This window comes from Leptodactylus fuscus, chromosome 7 (assembly GCF_031893055.1).
Source record: "Leptodactylus fuscus isolate aLepFus1 chromosome 7, aLepFus1.hap2, whole genome shotgun sequence".
Classification (NCBI taxonomy): Eukaryota; Metazoa; Chordata; class Amphibia; order Anura; family Leptodactylidae; genus Leptodactylus; species Leptodactylus fuscus.
The window spans coordinates 144,998,107-145,018,861 of NC_134271.1; the positions used below are offsets into that span (position 1 = coordinate 144,998,107).

General features: G+C 44.8%; 1 protein-coding gene across 1 annotated transcript in view; it reads right to left on the reverse strand.

Annotated features, from left to right (window-relative positions):
* The window catches only part of LOC142214620 (Fc receptor-like protein 5), a 61,406-nt gene extending 42,624 nt beyond the window's left edge, over positions 1 to 18,782 (reverse strand). Inside the window, exons 1-7 of the mRNA XM_075283558.1 lie at positions 18,752 to 18,782; positions 15,992 to 16,012; positions 11,007 to 11,264; positions 10,649 to 10,894; positions 9,173 to 9,457; positions 8,588 to 8,869; positions 6,706 to 6,966 (exon numbers count right to left, since the gene is read on the reverse strand). Coding sequence (XP_075139659.1) covers positions 6,706 to 6,966; positions 8,588 to 8,869; positions 9,173 to 9,457; positions 10,649 to 10,894; positions 11,007 to 11,264; positions 15,992 to 16,012; positions 18,752 to 18,782 — 1,384 coding nt within the window. The remainder of the gene's footprint in view (positions 1 to 6,705; positions 6,967 to 8,587; positions 8,870 to 9,172; positions 9,458 to 10,648; positions 10,895 to 11,006; positions 11,265 to 15,991; positions 16,013 to 18,751) is intronic.
* Positions 18,783 to 20,755: the final 1,973 nt, after the last annotated feature.

Sequence of the window (20,755 nt, forward strand, 5' to 3'; positions counted from 1 at the left end):
ATTGGGTGTCGAAGTTGGACCTGTGGCTTGAACTTGCCCTATATGCCTTGGAGGTGCTGTCCTGTCCTGCCGCCAGCGTCCTATCTGAGAGGGTGTTCAGTGCAGCCGGTGGCATCATCACTGACAAGCGCACCCGTCTGTCAGCTGAGAGTGCCGACCGGCTCACTTTGATAAAAATGAACCACCACTGGGTAGAGCCGTCATTTTTGTGCCCACCTGTGTAAAGCACCCCAACATGAAACTCCATGTCTGTACTCAACCTCTCCAATTCCTCCGCATCCTCATACTCATCCACCATAAGCGTTGCACAATTCTGCTAATACTAGGCTCCCTCCACCCTGATTTCCCCCAACTCTGCTGGTTAGAGGCTCCCTCCACCCTGATTTCCACCAACTCTGCTGGTTAGAGGCTCCCTCCACCATGAATTGGTCCAAACTGGGCTGTTTAGCGGCTCCCTCCACCATTAATTGGTCCAAACTGGGCTGTTTAGAGGCTCCCTCCACCATGAATTTGCCCAAACTGGGCTGTTTAGAGGCTCCCTCCACCATGAATTGGTCCAAACTGGGCTGGTTAGAGGCTCCCTCCACCATGAATTTCCCAAAACTTGGCTGTTTAGAGGCTCCCTCCACCATTAATTGGTCCAAACTGGGCTGGTTAGAGGCTCCCTCCACCATGAATTGGTCCAAACTGGGCTGGTTAGAGGCTCCCTCCACCATGAATTTCCCAAAACTTGGCTGTTTAGAGGCTCCCTCCACCATTAATTGGTCCAAACTGGGCTGGTTAGAGGCTCCCTCCACCATGAATTTGCCCAAACTGGGCTGTTTAGAGGCTCCCTCCACCATGAATTTGCCCAAACTGGGCTGGTTAGAGGCTCCCTCCACCATGAATTGGTCCAAACTGGGGTTTTTAGAGGCTCCCTCCACCATGAATTGGTCCAAACTTGGCTGTTTAGAGGATCCCTCCACCATTAATTGGTCCAAACTGGGCTGGTTAGAGGCTCCCTCCACCATTAATTGGTCCAAACTGGGCTGGTTAGAGGCTCCCTCCACCATGAATTGGTCCAAACTGGGGTTTTTAGGGGCTCCCTCCACCATGAATTTCCCAAAACTTGGCTGTTTAGAGGCTCCCTCCACCATTAATTGGTCCAAACTGGGCTGTTTAGAGGCTCCCTCCACCATTAATTGGTCCAAACTGGGCTGTTTAGAGGCTCCCTCCACCATGAATTTGCCCAAACTGGGCTGGTTAGAGGCTCCCTCCACCATGAATTGGTCCAAACTGGGCTGGTTAGAGGCTCCCTCCACCATGAATTGGTCCAAACTGGGTTTTTTAGAGGCTCCCTCCACCATGAATTGGTCCAAACTTGGCTGTTTAGAGGCTCCCTCCACCATTAATTTGTCCAAACTGGGCTGGTTAGAGGCTCCCTCCACCATGAATTGGTCCAAACTGGGTTTTTTAGAGGCTCCCTCCACCATGAATTTGCCCAAACTGGGCTGTTTAGAGGGTCCCTCCACCATGAATTGGTCCAAACTGGGGTTTTTAGGGGCTCCCTCCACCATGAATTTCCCAAAACTTGGCTGTTTAGAGGCTCCCTCCACCATTAATTGGTCCAAACTGGGCTGTTTAGAGGCTCCCTCCACCATTAATTGGTCCAAACTGGGCTGGTTAGAGGCTCCCTCCTTCATGAATTTGCCCAAAACGGGCTGTTTAGAGGCTCCCTCCACCATGAATTGGTCCAAACTGGGTTTTTTAGAGGCTCCCTCCACCATGAATTGGTCCAAACTTGGCTGTTTAGAGGCTCCCTCCACCATTAATTGGTCCAAACTGGGCTGGTTAGAGGCTCCCTCCACCATGAATTGGTCCAAACTGGGTTTTTTAGAGGCTCCCTCCACCATGAATTGGTCCAAACTTGGCTGTTTAGAGGCTCCCTTCACCATTAATTGGTCCAAACTGGGCTGGTTAGAGGCTCCCTCCACCATGAATTGGTCCAAACTGGGTTTTTTAGAGGCTCCCTCCACCATGAATTTGCCCAAACTGGGCTGTTTAGAGGCTCCCTCCACCATGAATTGGTCCAAACTGGGGTTTTTAGGGGCTCCCTCCACCATGAATTTCCCAAAACTTGGCTGTTTAGAGGCTCCCTCCACCATTAATTGGTCCAAACTGGGCTGTTTAGAGGCTCCCTCCACCATTAATTGGTCCAAACTGGGCTGGTTAGAGGCTCCCTCCACCATGAATTTGCCCAAACTGGGCTGTTTAGAGGCTCCCTCCACCATGAATTGGTCCAAACTGGGTTTTTTAGAGGCTCCCTCCACCATGAATTGGTCCAAACTTGGCTGTTTAGAGGCTCCCTCCACCATTAATTGGTCCAAACTGGGCTGGTTAGAGGCTCCCTCCACCATGAATTGGTCCAAACTGGGTTTTTTAGAGGCTCCCTCCACCATGAATTTGCCCAAACTGGGCTGGTTAGAGGCTCCCTCCACCATGAATTGGTCCAAACTGGGGTTTTTAGAGGCTCCCTCCACCATGAATTGGTCCAAACTTGGCTGTTTAGAGGCTCCCTCCACCATTAATTGGTCCAAACTGGGCTGGTTAGAGGCTCCCTCCACCATGAATTGGTCCAAACTGGGCTGGTTAGAGGCTCCCTCCACCATGAATTGGTCCAAACTGGGGTTTTTAGGGGCTCCCTCCACCATGAATTTCCCAAAACTTGGCTGTTTAGAGGCTCCCTCCACCATTAATTGGTCCAAACTGGGCTGTTTAGAGGCTCCCTCCACCATTAATTGGTCCAAACTGGGCTGTTTAGAGGCTCCCTCCACCATGAATTTGCCCAAACTGGGCTGTTTAGAGGCTCCCTCCTCCATGAATTGGTCCAAACTGGGCTGGTTAGAGGCTCCCTCCACCATGAATTGGTCCAAACTGGGTTTTTTAGAGGCTCCCTCCACCATGAATTGGTCCAAACTTGGCTGTTTAGAGGCTCCCTCCACCATGAATTTGCCCAAACTGGGCTGTTTAGAGGCTCCCTCCACCATGAATTGGTCCAAACTGGGGTTTTTAGGGGCTCCCTCCACCATGAATTTCCCAAAACTTGGCTGTTTAGAGGCTCCCTCCACCATTAATTGGTCCAAACTGGGCTGGTTAGAGGCTCCCTCCACCATGAATTTGCCCAAACTCTGCTGGTTAGAGGCTCAATCCACCCTGATTTTCAAAACAAATGTTGGTGCCAACCTCAACTTACTACAAGGGCCAAATTCACTGCTGGTGACAATCTCTCCTCACTGCAAGTGCCAAATACACATGTTTCAAGGTGTTTTCCTACTGTCAGAGAGGTGGTATTGAGTGTGTAAAGTGTGTAGTTGTTAGGCTGTGATGTTGGGGTAATAGAGGGTCTTTGGTGTGTTAGATGCCCCCAGACATGCTTCCCCTGCTGTCCCAGTGTCATTCCAGAGGTGTTGGCATCATTTCCTGGGGTGTCATAGTGGACTTGGTGACCCTCCAGACACGGATTTGGGTTTCCCCCTTAACGAGTATATGTTCCCCATAGACTATAATGGGGTTCGAAACCCGTTCGAACACACGAACATTGAGCGGCTGTTCGAATCGAATTTCGAACCTCGAACATTTTAGTGTTCGCTCATCTCTAAGACAGACCCAACCTGGAGCAATGCCTGGGAGTTTGTGTACTATGGCAATACTAGGGTTCCTGAAGGCTATCTCTACAGGGTTCTCTCTATAACTTCTATCCATCTCATTACATCATTGCTTGATGGATTTGTGTGACCAAACAGATGTGGATCTGGTTGTGAGTTACCATATGGTACAGACTAAATGTGTTCAGTAATGTATACTTCATGTCATATATCCATATAATGTATATATAGGATGGAGGGATATAACAACTTACTTGGTGGCCTACCCGTCATACATACAGCTGAATAAGTAACTTCTACTTCAGTAGGATAGTCATTGTCAGTGACTAAAAAAGATACATAAGGTAATACAGTAAATTACTTTAGCTCATCCCTCAGCCCTTCGTAACCTAAGCTAGTCATAGACGTCAGACAAAAGTTGGTCATAGTGAACTATTTCGGGTGGTGGATGACCTTTATTGGTGATGTCTGCCTTTTGAAACAAGAAACGTTACAAGAATTAGATATTGCAAAGAACAAAGTAGTCAGCGGCACTACTGCAACAGCGCGCGTATTCACAATCTTGTGTCAGTATTGGCAAATCTTCCAGCTGTAACAGCCAAAAAACCATGGAATAAATAAAATCCCAGGGTGGTGCTCACTGTGAAAAAACCTAGACAGGCAGTGACATATGTGAAATGTAGAAAACAGGGCACTCACCCGCCACGGGATACATAAAACATTCCTTTTTATTTCATCCTCTTTAAAAAAAGGTCAAACCTTGACCATCGGGGTACAGAAGACGGAATGATGCAAAGAAACAAACAGCGACGATCGTTTCGTGCTTAGTGCACTTCGTCAGGCTGACAAAGTGCACTAAGCACGAAACGATCGTCGCTGTTTGTTTCTTTGCATCATTCCGTCTTCTGTACCCCGATGGTCAAGGTTTGACCTTTTTTTAAAGAGGATGAAATAAAAAGGAATGTTTTATGTATCCCGTGGCGGGTGAGTGCCCTGTTTTCTACATTTCACATATGTTACAAGAATTAGTATGACCCTTTTTGATTCAGGAAAAATGTCAAGCTATTGGCAATTCAGTATGTCACTAAAGGGTTAATGCTCAATTCTTGTATGTAAGAGGTTGTCAACCATACTCCATGACCTATGGATATGCTGTAAGTAGGGTTGAGCGATCGTGTTCCGAACATGATCTTTTTAGATGGGATCGAGATCGGTGATTATTTCACACAATGCTTTGCTACTGGCCAACCATTGTGGGAAAAACTAACAATGTTAGCCTTCACACTGAGTATACGCTCCGCTCATTCTGAGCGGAGTGTATACTCAGTGTGAAGGCTCCGCTGCGGTTCCATAGTAATGAATGGTAGCAGCCGGCACACAGCCTTAACCCCCAGCACGCCGGCTGCCTCCATTCATTCTAATGGGAGACTAGCTAACATCTCTAGTAGCTACTTACCTGCAGAGATGGCTGGTCCGGTGCCCGGTGTTCTCGTTCTTCTTCGCCTCGCTGCCCCCACCTCCCAGGTTAGTGTTAAAGAGCTAGGAAGAAGGAGGGGCTTGTGGCTTAGGAGAGTGTGGGCAGGTACAGGGTGGGGAGACGTGACGTCTCCCCCAGGGGTGAACCTGGGCTTTCTGCCGCCTGACGCGGATGTCAGAAAGCCGCCCCCCCCGAGGAGGGGGTGGAGCTGAGGGGGTGGGGGTCGCAAGAAAGGGGCAGGGCTGAGTGGAAAGGGGGTGGGGCCGAGCGGAGCAAGCGGCGTTCGCAGGCAGAGAGCAGGCAGGTAGAGGACCTGCTCTCTGCCTGAATGTGAGGGGCGGCCGCTGGAGCAGCGCTGCATCCAGCAGGGCCACCCCAATACACTGCTCGCTTCCCGTGTCGGGCTGCAGACACGGTGACGCTAAGCCAGTCCAGGACAGCTTGTCCTGGACTGGCTTAGGTCAGCAAAAATGCCGCCCTCCTGAGGCCCTGGCATAGCGCCGCCTGAAGCGGTCGCTTCAGGTCACCTCATGGGAGGTGTGGCGCTGGTCTCCCCTCCCAGTACCTGTCCACACTCTCCTAACCCGCCCACACTCTCCTAACCTGGGAGGCAGGGGGCAGTGAGGCGAAGAAGAACGAGAACACCGGGCACTGGACCAGCCATCTCTGCAGGTAAATGGACACCAGGGGGGACTAAGTAGCCAGAGGATTAATAAAAAATAATAAACTTCTGGCTACTCCTTGGAATTGGGATCGAGATTGGGTTCGAATGAAAAATGATCAAAAATCGGATTTCAAAATCAATCCTGAAAAGTCAAGATCGGCTCAACCCTAGCTGTAAGCTTAAGATATTGACTTCCGAGCTTGAGATTGGCTTCTAATAACAAAATTAACCAAGAGATAAAGATGGAGGGATTTTCTATTACCTGCTGTTGGGTTCTCATTAGATGGGCGGCGGTGATGATACATGTACAATAAAATAAGGATGATGATGAGTAGTAACAGCCCCAAACTTACAGATAGTAGGGTCACTAAAGAAGAGTCATCTGGCCCTATAGAGAGACACAATCCATTATTAGGAAAAATTTAAAAAAACTGGCGCCCCTGGAGGGACATTAATAGGTTCTTAGTTGCAGCTCCTCCCGGGCGCCGACCTGGAAGGTGGTGGACATATACAGGGAAAAATATATAAACTAAAAACCAGGATACAGAAGAGCGCCACTAAATGAAGAGTGAGTCCAATGGTTAATTTGTATTGGCACTTTATTGGTTCCAAATGACGGGTAAAATAGGCAACACGTTTCGATGCTGGTCTAGTGTCTTCTTCATAGTCCACTGTCAGAGCGTGGGAATCTACTCAAGTAGATTGGCCTGAAGAAGACACTAGAGCAGTGTCGAAACGCGTAGCCTATGTTACCCCTGTCATTTGGAACCAATAAAGTGACGATACAAATTAACCGTTGGACTCAGTCTTCATTTAGTGGTGCTCTTCTGTATCCCGGTTTTTATTTTATATATTAATCCATTATTAGATAATATCTGGTTGACATAGGTGGCCAGGATGGGATGACAGACGCTGCTCACCTTGTATATAAAGTGTCTGACTCTCCTTCTTTACTCTGCTGTTTGGTGTCTGTATCTCACATGAATAGTTTCTAGAATGTTCCACCTCATATTTATTATCAGAGCTGAATCCCTGAACGTTCCTCCCATCTCTGTAGAAGACATACTGCAGCTCTGTACTCCGTCTAGGCTCAGTAAGATTTGTGTCACATGTTAGGATTATGTTATCTCCATCGTTGACCAACTCTGGAGATACTTTCAATATTGGAGGAGAAAATAGCTCTAGAAAAGAATGATATAAAAAATAAAGACTTTGGAGTTTGTCTATAATAATCTTTGCTCATTCATCCATAAAAGCATTTGTGAGGCCGGATACTGATGTTGGCCAAGAGGACCTTCTCCACAATCTCCATTCTAGTTCATCCTAAATGTATTGGACAAGGTTAAGGACCTGACTCTGTGAAGCCAGTCAAGATCTTCCACACCAAACTCAACGAACCTTGCCTGGACATGCTGGAACAGAAAAGGACCTCCCTAAAACTGTTTCCAAAAAATTGGATGCATAAAATTGTCCAAAATGTCTTGGTCTGTTAAAGATTTAAGATATCCCTTCACTGGACCTGAGAACCCTACACCAGTCCTGGAATACTACCCCATAGTATTACCCATTCTCCACCAGATGATACAGTTGGCACACTGTAGTCAGAGAGTTAACGTTCTCCTGGTGTTTGCCAAACCCAAATTTTTCTATCAGACTGCTAGATTGTCCACTGCAGAGAAGACATTGCACTGCTCCAGGGTCCAGTAGTGGCATTGTGCATTACAACGCTCAAGTGTGTAAAAAATACATCAACATTCAAAGACATATATTGACCCTTATACTCACCTTTTGTTACCTCTTTTAGGCCTTATTGCAGTGTCCAGTGCTCTGCTTTGACGTCATGCGCTCGGGGTCAACTCTGAGGCCTCTGAGTGGTACTTAGCGGTGACATAAGTATGCCGAGCATCATGACAGGACTCAGCTGTGACCCCGGGAGCATGACATCACAGCAGAGAACTGGACACCATTAGGAGGCCCAAATGAGGTAATGGAATGTGAGTGCAAATGTTTGTTTATTTTTACCCCTTTTCCATGGTGTCCACCTATTATTCTCTGGGGTCTGAACAGATTAGGAATATTTGGGTTGAATCCAGTTAGATACAAACTGATTTGCCCATCTCTACTCATCGCTCAGCACCCCTACTCTGTAACATTTGTGAGAAGGTGACAGGCAGAGTGCTGGAGTCACGGTATATATCCTCCAGATTCCTGACATATGTGTGGTCCAGTGCATGGTCTTGAGTAGGCCTCAGCCCCAGGTGTGGGTCCTAGGCTTGTTACTGGACCATAAAAGGCTGCAGAGCCTGCACATCAGAGTAGATCCTGGGAGTGGGAGGAGGCGCCTGGGTCTGTCTCGGAGAACTGAGTTTGGTGAGCAGAAACTAGTACTTGTTCTGCTTTATTTGATCTTGTGGCTGGAAGTAAGGCACCGGTATAGTTAGCCTTATTCAGTATTATTTAGAGCTCGGACGAGCAGGAGTTTTGTTTTCCCTTTTGCCTGAAGTTAAGGCTGTATTTTATTTTATACCTGGCATGAAGATTTATTTATTTAGCTGTTTTTCATCTAAATAAACCTGTTTGTACCAGATTTTGTGTCCCTGTCTGTGACTGGTTGGGCCCGCACCATTGCTACTACTGAGCTACCTTTCCCACACTTTCCATGGTCGGCCTTCACCTCATGGATGAGTTGCTTTGACTCCTAAACTATTCAATAATATCAGTCACAGATGGTGGAATATTTAGGAGGGAAGAAATTTCAGCTAATGTGAAAGTGAATGTGTTTGCTTTGTTTGGAATGCTTACCTTGTACCAATAGCGGGAATTCATTACTTATCCTCACTTTGCGACTCATTAAGGTTCTTACATGACATGTATAATTCCCAGAATCCTCCAGCTGAGCAGACTGAACCTCATATTTATTAGAGGAATTAAAATCCTGAACCTTCCGGCCATCTCTATAGAAAGCAAACTGGACTCCTGTCGGCTTTATGTATGAACTAAGCGTTGTCTCACATGTCAGGGTCATGGGATCTCCTTCAAACATTAAGTTATTGGTCAAGATAATATATGGATGTGAGATTACATCTAAAAATGGAAGAAAGATGTTAAATTATATGTTAAAACAAAGGCCCCACGTTGCGGAAATGCAGTTTTTTCGTTGCAGATTTTGCTGCTTTTTTTTGAGCCAAAGTCAAAAGTGGTTTGAAAAGAAATGGAAAATGTAAAGGAATTTCTTAGATCTTTCTCTTCTCTTAAATCCAATCCTGGATCAAAACAACACAGAAAAATCTGCAGCAAAAAACTTGGGTCCATAGCCTTAAAGTGATTTACACTGTCCTCAATATTGGATGCTCCCATGTAGAAGACACGAGCATTGTCTATACTCACCTCCTATCTGGATTATTCTCTCTGCACTTCTCTTCCTTACTCTGCCATCTGTAGTTTCCACCTCACATGAATATTTCCCAGAATCCTCCAGCTGGACATTGTAGACTTCATAGGTATCACTGACACCAAATCCCTGAACAATCCCTCCTTCTCTGTAGAAAGCAATCCGCAGTTGTGTATTGTGTCTGGGAGGAGGAGGGAGACTTGTCTGACATGTCAGGGCCATCTTATCTGTAGTAATAACTGGTTGTGGGGTCACTGATAGTGTTGGGGTCGTGAACAGATCTAGAAAGGAGCAAAGTGATAAGAATATACTACTGGGGGGATTTATTAGAAGGCAGAAACATTTAATAACATGTCAACATACAATATGAGAATGGAGAAGACTTTGAAGCAAAAAACATCCAGAAAAAAACATGTTAAAGGAATCCTGAATTTCTCAAAGCCACAATTCCAAGTCCTACATTACGGAACATTGATCAAGGAATTTGGTCTTGCCAAGTCTTACGCATTGCTATATCTTATCACTTATCTCCAGCTAAACATGGAAACCAGTCTTGTGGGATGTAAGAAGATGTGAGATTTATTCCTCTATTTATTCTCCTCTTGTTTCTAAATTCTCTTTTAAAAGCTGTTAGGACAGAGAAAATATCAGGGGAGATCTCAGTTCTATTCCTTGTAATACATTAGGAACATCCTCTTAGGTCTGTGCACCTAAAAGGAATACAGTGGCATGCAAAATTTTGGACACCCCTAGTCTATGGTGGACTTTCACATGTGTTTAAGATCATTATCGATTTGTAGAAGCCATCCTCCTCCTCCTCCTCCTTCTCCTCTTCCTCCTTTTGATCCTCCTCATCCTTCTCCTCCTTTTCATCCTCCTCCTCCTTCTCCTCTTCCTCCTTTTCATCCTCCTCCTTCTCCTCTTCCTCCTTTTGAGCCTCCTCATCCTCATGCTCTTTTGAAGTTCAGCTTTTTTACAGGTGGTGTTATGTTTGCTTCAAGAATTTGCTGAAATTTCAATGAATCCATTCTTCCCTCTACCCGTGAAATGTTCCCCATGCCATTGACTGCCACACAACCCCAAAGCATCATTGACCTCCTCCATGCTTAATGGTTGGAGAGATGTTCTTTTCCTGAATTTCTGTGCCTTTTTTCGCCAAACATTCCTTTGTTCATTGTGGACAAAATGTTCTATTTTAACCTCATCGGTCCACAGGACTTGTTTCCTAAATGCATCAGGCTTCTTTAGATATTCATTTGCAAACTTCTGATGCTGAATTTTATGGTAAGGATGCAGGAGAGGTTTTCTTCTGATGTTTTGAACAATTGTTTTGAACAATGTGCCAAAACTCCAGAGTCTGCTAAATCTTCCTGAAGGTCTTTTGCAGTCAACTAAGAGACGAGGTTGAGGCAACAACATAATATTGTACAAATGCTGGAGAATAATTCCTATATAAATGATTCAGAATTTACCTTGTACCGATAGAGAAACTTCATCTTCATGATCTTTATAGCCTTTTTTTGTACATCTATATCTCCCGGCAGTCGTCTTGGTTACATCTCTAATATAATATTCTGCATTATCTGACCAGTCTGTAATGTTCTTCTTATCTTTGTAAAATCTTGTCCGTCCTCTATAGTATCCAGGATAGTGGTGACATCTTATATTTATCTCATCTCCTTCATAGACATATAGAGGGGTCTGCAGGATGACCCAACCTGTAATATACAATGATATAAGATGAGGAAACATATATGATCTCTTATCAGTCTGTGTGTGATACAACTTGTTACCTTGTCTGTATATTTATCATCTGGTAGATTTACTCACCATGACTAACCTCCAGTCTAGCGGGGTCACTTATTTCTTCAGCTCTGGTCTGACATTGGTAACTTCCACTGTGTGATGTTTCGGCATATTGTATTATATAGGATTTTCCATTGTATACTTGCACTCCGTCTCTGTACCATATATAATCCATCCCCTCTCCTATAGTAGATCCCACATCACAGGTCATTGTTATCTGCTCTGATGTAAAGATCTTCTTGTAGTCTGGAGTGAAGGTCACCGCAGGTCTGATGGCGGCTCCTATAAGACATCATGGATCATACAGAGCAAAGAAGTAGCTCACAGTGGGAGGTCAGCCTAGGGCCCACTGACTTTATGGGACCCCCACAATATCACCACAAACACATGCAGCACTTTTGTATCCATGTCTACAGGATACCCTTACAGCTGTTATACATGGCAAAGGACAATATTGTGGATTTCTTCTCTCAAAGTTATTCTGTGAACTATATCCACTTCCTCAGGCTGCAGATATGGTTGAATACAATGGTGAAGCAGGAAGCCTTTAGCTTTCTGCTCCACTATTCAGACATCTGCTATTGATGTCTGTGGCTCAGCGCAGATCTACTGCATCAAGCCAGGTATAAGTGAAGAGCAGCAGAGAGCTCCGGGGGAACAAGTTTGGGTCAGTATGACTTTGTGTAGGGGTCACTGGAACTATTATACTGTGTGGAGGGTCTACTGGGGACTAGAGATGAGCAAATACCGTTCGATTGAATAGGTATTCGATCCAATATTACGGAATTCAAAGTATTCATATTCGATTGAATACCACCTGGTATTCACAGTAAAAATTTGATTCCTCTCCCACCTTTCCTGGCGCTTTTTTGTTCACCAATAACTGTGCAGGAGAGGTGGGATAGGAAAGTAGGGTAACGGAGACATCGAAAAAAATTGGAAAAAGTCATTGGCTGGCTAAATCAGGTGACCACCACTTTATACAAATAGTGGATTTCAGATTCGGTTCATATGAGACTGTGAACTAGGCAGGGATAGATGTACTGGCAGGGTAAGCTAGGAATTAGCTTTATTTTTGTAGGAATCTTACTCAAACAGCTCTTTGGGGATCTATATACCTTCCTTGCCAGCCCAAGATACATGCAAGAGTACGGTCAATGCATTCCTATGGGAAAAAGTCAGCTCCTGCATACCGCAAGCTGCCTGCGAACCCGACTAGCATATGGTGTGCTGCCAGGATGTGTTTGCAATGAACTTACTCCCGTATTTAGCTCAGGCTGGCAAGGTCACATCACTTTCAAACTTCACCTGCAAGCACATCTCATGGCAGCGCACCATATGCTAGTTGGGATCCCTGGCAGCTTGCGTTATGTGGGAGCTGACTTTTTCTCATAGGAATGCATTGACCAGCGTTGATTGGCCGAATGCTATACAGTGTACAGCATTTGGCCAATCAACGCTGGTTCTGCTGGAGGCTCATCTGTGAGGAGGAGGAGTCTAAGATCTGTCCACTGCAGTCCCCATTGTGGTCCGATCTCAGGTGTAGCAGAGTTGAGCGCTCAATTCTGCTACACCTGAGATGTAGCAGAGCTGTGCATTCAACTCTGCTACACCTGAGATGTAGCAGAGCTGTGCGCTCAACTCTGCTTAACCTGAGATGTAGCAGAGCTGTGCGCTCAACTCTGCTACACCTGAGATTGGACCACAATGGAGACAGCTGTGGACCGATCTTAGACTCTGCCTCCTCACAGAAGAGCCTCCGGCAGAACCAGTGTTGATTGGCCGAATGCTGTACACTGTATAGCATTCGGCCAATCAACGCTGGTCAATGCATTCCTATGAGAAAAAGTAAGCTTCCGCATAACACAAGCTGTCAGCTCTCCCGACTAGCATATGGTGCGCTGCCACGATATGTGTTTGCAGGTGAAGTTTGAAAGTGATGAGACCTTGCCAGCCCGAGCTAAATGCGGGAGTATCAATGCATTCCTATGGGAAAAAGTCAGCTCCCGCATTATTAGTGGCATAATAAATTGACTTGGGTTTGTTAGATGCCCCCAGACATGCTTCCACTGCTGTCCCAGTTGCATTCCAGAGGTGTTGGCATCATTTCCTGGGGTGTGATAGTGGACTTGGTGATCCTCCTGAGTCGAATAGTGGTTTCTCCTTAAGCTTTTTTCCACATAGACTATAATGGGATTTGATATTCGTTCGATTAGTCGAATATTGAGGAGCTATTCGAATCAAATATCGATTATCGAATATTTCACTGTTTGCTCATCTCTACTGGGGACCATTATGCTGTGTGTAGTGACCACTAGGGTCTGTTATACTACGTGTAGAGGCCACTAGTAACCATTATACTCAGGGCTGTGGAGTAGGTAGGTTAAAACAATGAATGCAACACCTCTATTTTTCTACAGACCGACTTCAACTCCTGCTCCAACTCCAACTTCTTCACAAATGGCTGACAGCTATGGTCAGAAAGATGCAGCAAGGATCCTCTAATTCATAATCAAGCCAATGATTGATTCCTATGAAAGTAAATATTTAACAAACTAGAAATATAATGAATTATATAATATTAATAATTTCATTTTGAAGTGGAGTCAGTAACTTTTTTCCAACTTCAGTTCCAGCCAAAATTGGTCCCAACTCCGTGACTCTGACTCCACTACCCTGGTACCCTGATACCCTGTGTGTAGGGACCACTGGAGACCATTATACTGTGCATAGGGGCCACTGGGGACCATTATACTGTGCATAGGGGCCACTGGAGACCATTATACTGTGCATAGGGAGCCACTGGGGACAATTATACTGTGCATAGGGGCCACTGGGGACCATTATACTGTGCATAGGGGCCACTGGGGACCATTATACTGTGCATAGGGGCCACTGGGGACCATTATACTGTGCATAGGGGCCACTGGGGACCATTATACTGTGCATAGGGGCCACTGCGGACCATTGTACTGTGCATAGGGACCACTGGGGACCATTATACTGTGCATAGGGGCCACTGGGGACCATTATACTGTGCATAGGGGCCACTGGGGACCATTATACTGTACATAGGGGCCACTGGGGACAATCATACTCTGCGCAGGGGAAATAAATTGTTTATTTATATCAAATCAAACATAAAAAAACAATATAAAACAAAAAATGGCCCCAAACGGAGAGAGGGCTGGCAACGGCTCAGACCGATGGGAAGCACAGCAATGCAGTGCAATACAAGGATACAGGAATACTGAGCAATAAAGAAGGGAAGCAAGGGAAAGAAAAGAAAAAGAAAAGAAAAGATAGAAAAAGAAAGGAGAAAAGAATAAAAGAACAAACAAGAACACAACAACAACTCCCGGTCAAAGGTAGCCTAAGAGCGTGAAAACATCAACAGTGGGACAACCCACTTAAACAGGTCTGGGGGGGGGGACACTGCAGTATACCCCCAGAGAGCTGCAAGACTAAATCTATCGGGGGAACAGGTAGAACAACAATGAATTGCTACCCACTACCCGAACGAGATGAATATTGGAGAGATAAATTGGAGGGGGGGGGGTCAGACCTACTAAAGTAGGACAGGCCCTGAGGCCTACAGGGGTAACAAGGCACCTTGGACATGAAGGGAGGACTAGCCTGAAGAGCGATGGCAAGGAAAGGAAGTCTACATGAGGGACAGAAAAGTGAAAGCACCTCAATCAGAAAGGAGGACACAAGACCTCAGAGAACCAGTGGACGAGGGAGGAGCTCACTGGAAACAGCCGTCACTAACCAGAGGCCAAGGGGACCAAAACTAGGCTAGGAGGGATGAGATATGTTACCCTAGTGGAAATCAACCAGATTACAAGAGACGGGACAACATGCAAAGCTAATTAGGAGACAATAACAAAAAGAGTCCCAGGTAGAAGGCTACAGGGAGAGGGGATAGCCTGTCAAAAAGGAGTCTGCGGTGCGCTTTTCACCAGATGACGCCAACGAGGCAGGGTGGAGGAGGAAGGTAGCCCAGCAGTTGTGTCAAGTGACCAATCTGGGAGAGTCCGTTCTGGAAGGTCCAGGAACTTCACCAATAGGTCCGCTTGGTCAGGAGAGTGGAGTGAAAACGATGCACCATTGCGTTGAACCTGGAGGTGGAAGGGATGGCCCATCTGTATGTAGCCCAAGCATCGCAGATAACTTGTAGAACTGGTTTGAGGGTTCTGTGCAAGGCAAGTGTATGCCGGGAGACGTTAGGAAGAAGCTGCTCCTGAGAGTCCTTAAATTGGGTCGGACCTTTCCGCCAAGCTGCTAGAAGTATGTCCTCCTTCTCCCTATAAAAATGGACTTGGCATAAAACATCTCAAGGATCTGTGGTGTCTTTACATCTGGGGCCCAACACATGGTGAACTCTGTCTATGTGGATCTTTGCATCCGCAGGTCGAGGGAGGACGATATTGAAAATAAAGGTGACAGAGCGAAGATAAGCAGGGAAAACCTTATCAGCTTTACGTTGTTTCGGCGACTTCTATTCTCCTGGTCGTTGACTTGTAGGAAGAGAGATCTATTGAGAGCTCATTGAGTAGTCAGGAATTGTTCCACAGAGGAGAGATGTTGGTCAATGGAAGCAGTCTGCCGTTGTTGAGTAGATACCTGCTCAGAGAGAGAGTGAAGCTCTGACCTGAACTCCGACATAAGACGCTCCTGTTTCACCTCAACCCTGCGGACAATAGTTTCCAAGTCCACCTTAGTGGGCAGAGACCTGAGAAGGTTCCAGATGTCCTCCAGTTTAGGACGTTTAGATCTATGGCCCATGGAAGCTGCGTCCTGGAGAGAGGAGTCCCACATGTCAGAGGAAGGCGGCAAGCAGAGAGCAGCAGCTGGAGTCATCGAAACTCCTCCAAGAGAAGACCCAGACATACCAGAGTCCCAAGTGCCATTACTATTATCTATCTATCTATCTATCTATCTATCTATCTATCTATCTATCTATGGGGGCCATTTTATAGGATAAAAGCACAGATGTGGTCACTTACCTTCTGGTATGAGAACCAGCCCTATAAACAGAATAGAAGAAGAGTTATCAGATATAATATTCATAACTAAAGGATTATTACTGTCACCCCATAGAGTTTCCAGTACTAACAACTGCTTAGTATATTCTATAAAACATAACTTATTTATACACAAAAAGATAATTTTTCTGAATTTTTATTATTTATTATTTTTTATTATTTTTAGTGCCTAATTTATAGGTTGGGTATAAAAAGTGTCCTGTGGATGGCGATCTGGAGGAGGGGGAGGGTTGAAGCCTGTGAGTCCATCTTATATGTAATACATTTGTAATGTGATGTACTGTATGTTTTTGACTCGAAAAACAAATGGTTAAAAAATTAAATAATGGTTATAATATATTTTTTTTTAAATTAAACACGTTTTCCTGTCTCTAGCTTCTCGGTAACAAAAGGTGATAAAACAAACAAACATACAAATATTATTACAGCCATGTCCATAGCAACCCAATCTATTACTTAATCGATTTTATTAACCACTAGGGTAGATGCCATAAAAATTTAAATTAAATAAAAAAATTATTCCACTTCCCCAAAAAAATTAAATGTGAGTAAAACATCATCTCCCTCTAATAATGATACCAATGAAAACATCAACTTGCTTCACAAAAACAAGCCCTCAAACAGTTTCTTTAGATGGAAAAATAAAAAAAAAAAGTTAGAAGATGGCAATGTAAAAAGTGGTGAAAAAAAGGATATTTTCAGCAAAATTAGTAAAACAGTAAATACATCCCAATACATGGGTGCAAGAGAGCCAACTCTTATCCAGAAAGTACCGATATAAGAAGTGGCGCAATGACTTAACCCCATAAATAAAGCGCCAATGACTTACAGTGTTGGCCAAAAGTATTGGCCCCCCTGCAGTTCTGTCAGATAATACTCGTGTTCTTCCAGATAATGATTACAAGCACAAACTCTTTGGTAATATCTTCATTTATTTTGCTTGAAATGAAAAAACACAAAAGAGAATGAAAAAAAAAAAAAGTCACATCATTGATCATTTTACACAAAACTCCAAAAATGGGCCGGACAGAAGTATTGGCCCCCTCAGCCTAATACTTGGTAGCACAACCTTTAGACACAATAACTGCGCACAACCGCTTCCGGTAACCAGCAATGAGTTTCTTACAAGGCTCTGCTGGAATCTTAGACCATTCTTCTTTGGCAAACGGCTCCAGGTCCCCCCTGAGATGTGAAGGGGGCCTTCTCCAAACTGCCACCAAGAGATCCCTCCTCCCCCACAGGTGGTCTATGGGAATCAGGGCTGGACTCATTGCTGGCCACTTTACAAGTCTCCAGGGCTTTCTCTCACCACCATTTTCTAGTGCTGACCTGAAGTGTGTTTTGGGTCATTGTCCTGCTGGAAGCCCCCTGACCTCTGAGGGAGACCCCGCTTTCTCACACTGGGCCCTACATGATGCTGCACAATGTGTTGGTCGTCTTCAGACTTCATAATGCCATGCACACGGTCAAGCAGTCCAGTGCCAGAGGCAGCAAAGCAGCCCCAAACCATTAGGGACCCTCTGCCATGTCTGACTGTAGGGACCGTGTTCTTTTCTTTGAAGGCCTCTCTTTTTTCCTGTAAACTCTATGTTGAGGCCTTTTCCTACTTTTGTCTCATCTGACCAGAGAACATTCTTCCAAAACTTTTTGGCTTTCTCAGGTAAGTTTTGGCAAATTCCAGCCTGGCTTTTTTCTGTCTCTGGGTAAGAAGTGGGGTCTTCCTGGGTCTCCTACCATACAGTCCCTTCTCATTCAGACGCTGACACTGGATAGTACGGGGTGACACTGTTGTACCCTCGGACTGCAGGGCAGCTTGAACTTGTTTGGATGTTAGTCGCGGTTCTTTATCCACCATCCGCACAATCTTGCGGTGAAATCTCTCGTCAATTTTTCTTTTCCGTCCACATCTAGGGAGGTTAGCCACAGTGCCATGGGCTTTACACTTCTTGATGACACTGCGCACGGTAGACACAGGAACATTCAGTTCTTTGGAGATGGACTTGTAGCCTTGAGATTGCTCATGCTTCCTCACAATTTTGCTTCTCAAGTCCTCAGACAATTCTTTGGTCTTCTTTCTTTTCTCCATGCTCAATGCCGTACACACAAGGACACAGGACAGAGGTTGAGTCAACTTTAATCCATTTCAACTGGCTGCAAGTGTGATTTAGTTATTGCCGCCACCTGTTAGGTGCCTCAGGTAAGTAACAGGTGCTGTTAATTACACAAATTAGAGAAGCATCACATGATTTTTCAAACAGTGCCAATACTTTTGTCCACCCCCTTTTTTATGTTTGCTGTGGAATTATATCCAATTTGGCTTTTTGACAATTCTTTTTGTGGTTTTCCATTGAAGACAAATTAAATGAAGATAATACCAAAGAATTTGTGATTGCAATCATTTTCTGAAAGAACATGAGTATTATCTGACAGAATTGCAGGGGGGCCAATACTTTTGGCCAACACTGTATAAGAATACACAGAACAATAAGCAGCACAATGAGACAGCAGTGTAACATTAGCTGTTAGCACCTGGAATACAATGGTAGATAACGCACAGAGCATAATGAGGGCTCACAACACTAGTACACACTACATTACTCACCCACTTACGGCTAAACTTGTGGTGGGGGAGGGTGTGTCTTCCACCTCTTTACCCACCATATAACCCCTTCTTATAATTCCCCATCACAGACTGAAAGACATGAAGATCATTGTACTTACAGAGTAATAAGACGGACATCTCTGTGGACATCATGCATGGAGAATATGCTGTCAAGAATAAAAAAGAGAAGTTGGTTTCTATCAGCTACTTTCTGTAAATTACAAGAAGGAAGGGAGGAGGAAGAAGTATGAGGGGGGTGGAGGAGTGTAGGAGGAACTGTTGTTTACTAATATAGGACCATATTCTGTAGTGACTTACAGACATTATTGGTCACTGTCTCATATAGGACTCAAAACACTGCCACCGTGTATTGGAAAAAATAAACCGTATATAGTGTATACAGTGCCCAAGTATCAGAACCAAACAATCATAAGTAAATACCACCATACAGTGCTCAAGTAAACCCAACACTCCCAACTTCTGGTGTTTTCTTGGGCTTTTTCTGGCATCTCCTGGCCAGCGGTCATAAGTCACCAATAATTTGGCCTTGGTGGTCAAGTGGAGCGAGACTAGGTCATAATTCTTTGTTTCGTCAACGTCATGATGCTTTGAGAGCCCAGAAGAGGAAAGAGAAGATGAGTTTTCTGGACCTCCCTAGGGCCTTCAATGATTATACTCTGATGACCGAGTTTCTTTACTTACACCCCTCCCCCCCTAACCTGTTCAAATCTCTACACATTGTTCTGGTCAGCTGTTAGCTGCAGGTAATAGAACACTAAGGAGAGGCAAGAGGGAGGAGGACAAGCAGTTAGAAGACAGGGAGCAGAGAGAGGATGAGAGCCATATGCACTATCCAGTGAGTGTTTTATCTCACAGCAGAGCTGGATTATGAGTTGAATCATTGTGTCTCGTTCTCATCTCTGCCCTCCTAGTGAACTTTGTAGACTTTGTCATTTTTAGAGCTTTGAATTTAATGGTACAAGAAATAGGTGACCAGTAGAGATGGAAAAACATATTAGGATTAATTTAGATTGGGGTTCGGGTGGTTCAGGTCCAAGATTCATTTTAGGTCAAACAAGTTTGGTACAAATCATTCCTTGAAATGTCTTATAGCATAGTGTAGAACACTCTCAGGGCTACTAGAAACCTATCTATACTATTTCTAGCTCATTCATAAAAATCCAAGAAATGTAGAATATTCAGGTCAAACCCAGCTTGGAGTCGCTTCGCCCATATCTAGAGACCAGTTATTATAATGTGCATGGGGTGTGTCTGTGCAGGTCACCTCAGATAATATCCTTCTATATACTGAACACGGTCAATACTCAGCAGGACACAAAAATAGACCGGTCACTACTTCCTCTTTCTGTATTGTGATATCGAAACTTTTATCATACAAGACATTTCTCACCTCTAACATTTCCTGAGATGTAATGTAGTTTTTATGAATCTTAGTGAATCTTCTGCACAATTTTTTCTGAAAATGTAGAAATAATGCGTTCTTCTGGGGAGATGGTATTTCTTCCAGCCTGACACTTTACTGGAGTAAGAGGACAACTCTACCAGCAAGTGAGAGAACTCACTAGAAGAACATCAGGTCCCTCCAGTTACCGGGGTCAGGACTTTACAACAAAAAGGACATAAACATACAATATTAGGAGAGGAGCAAATAAAACTAAGCATCAAAAGTAGAGATGAGCGAACAGCGTTCAATTGAGTACATGTTCGATCGGATATCAGGCTGTTCGAGATGTTCAATTCGAGTCGAACACCAGGTGGCAAACGGACTAAATATTCGTATCCCCTCCCACCTTCCCTGGCACTTTTTTTCCACCAGTAACTGTGCAGGGGAGGTGGGACAGGAACTACGACAACAGAGGCATTGAAAAAAAATCGGAAAATGTAATTGGCTCGCTAATTCAGGTGACCTCCAATTTATACGAACAGTGGATTTAATATCCGGGTCATGTGAGACTGTGAACTATGTGACTGTGAGACAGGGACAGATGTACAGGCAGGGTTAGCTAGGGATTACCTTTATTTAGCTGGGAATGTCACTCACCTAGCTCTTTGGGGCTCTATCTGGTCGGGATCCCTGTCAGCTTGCGATATGCGGGAGCTGA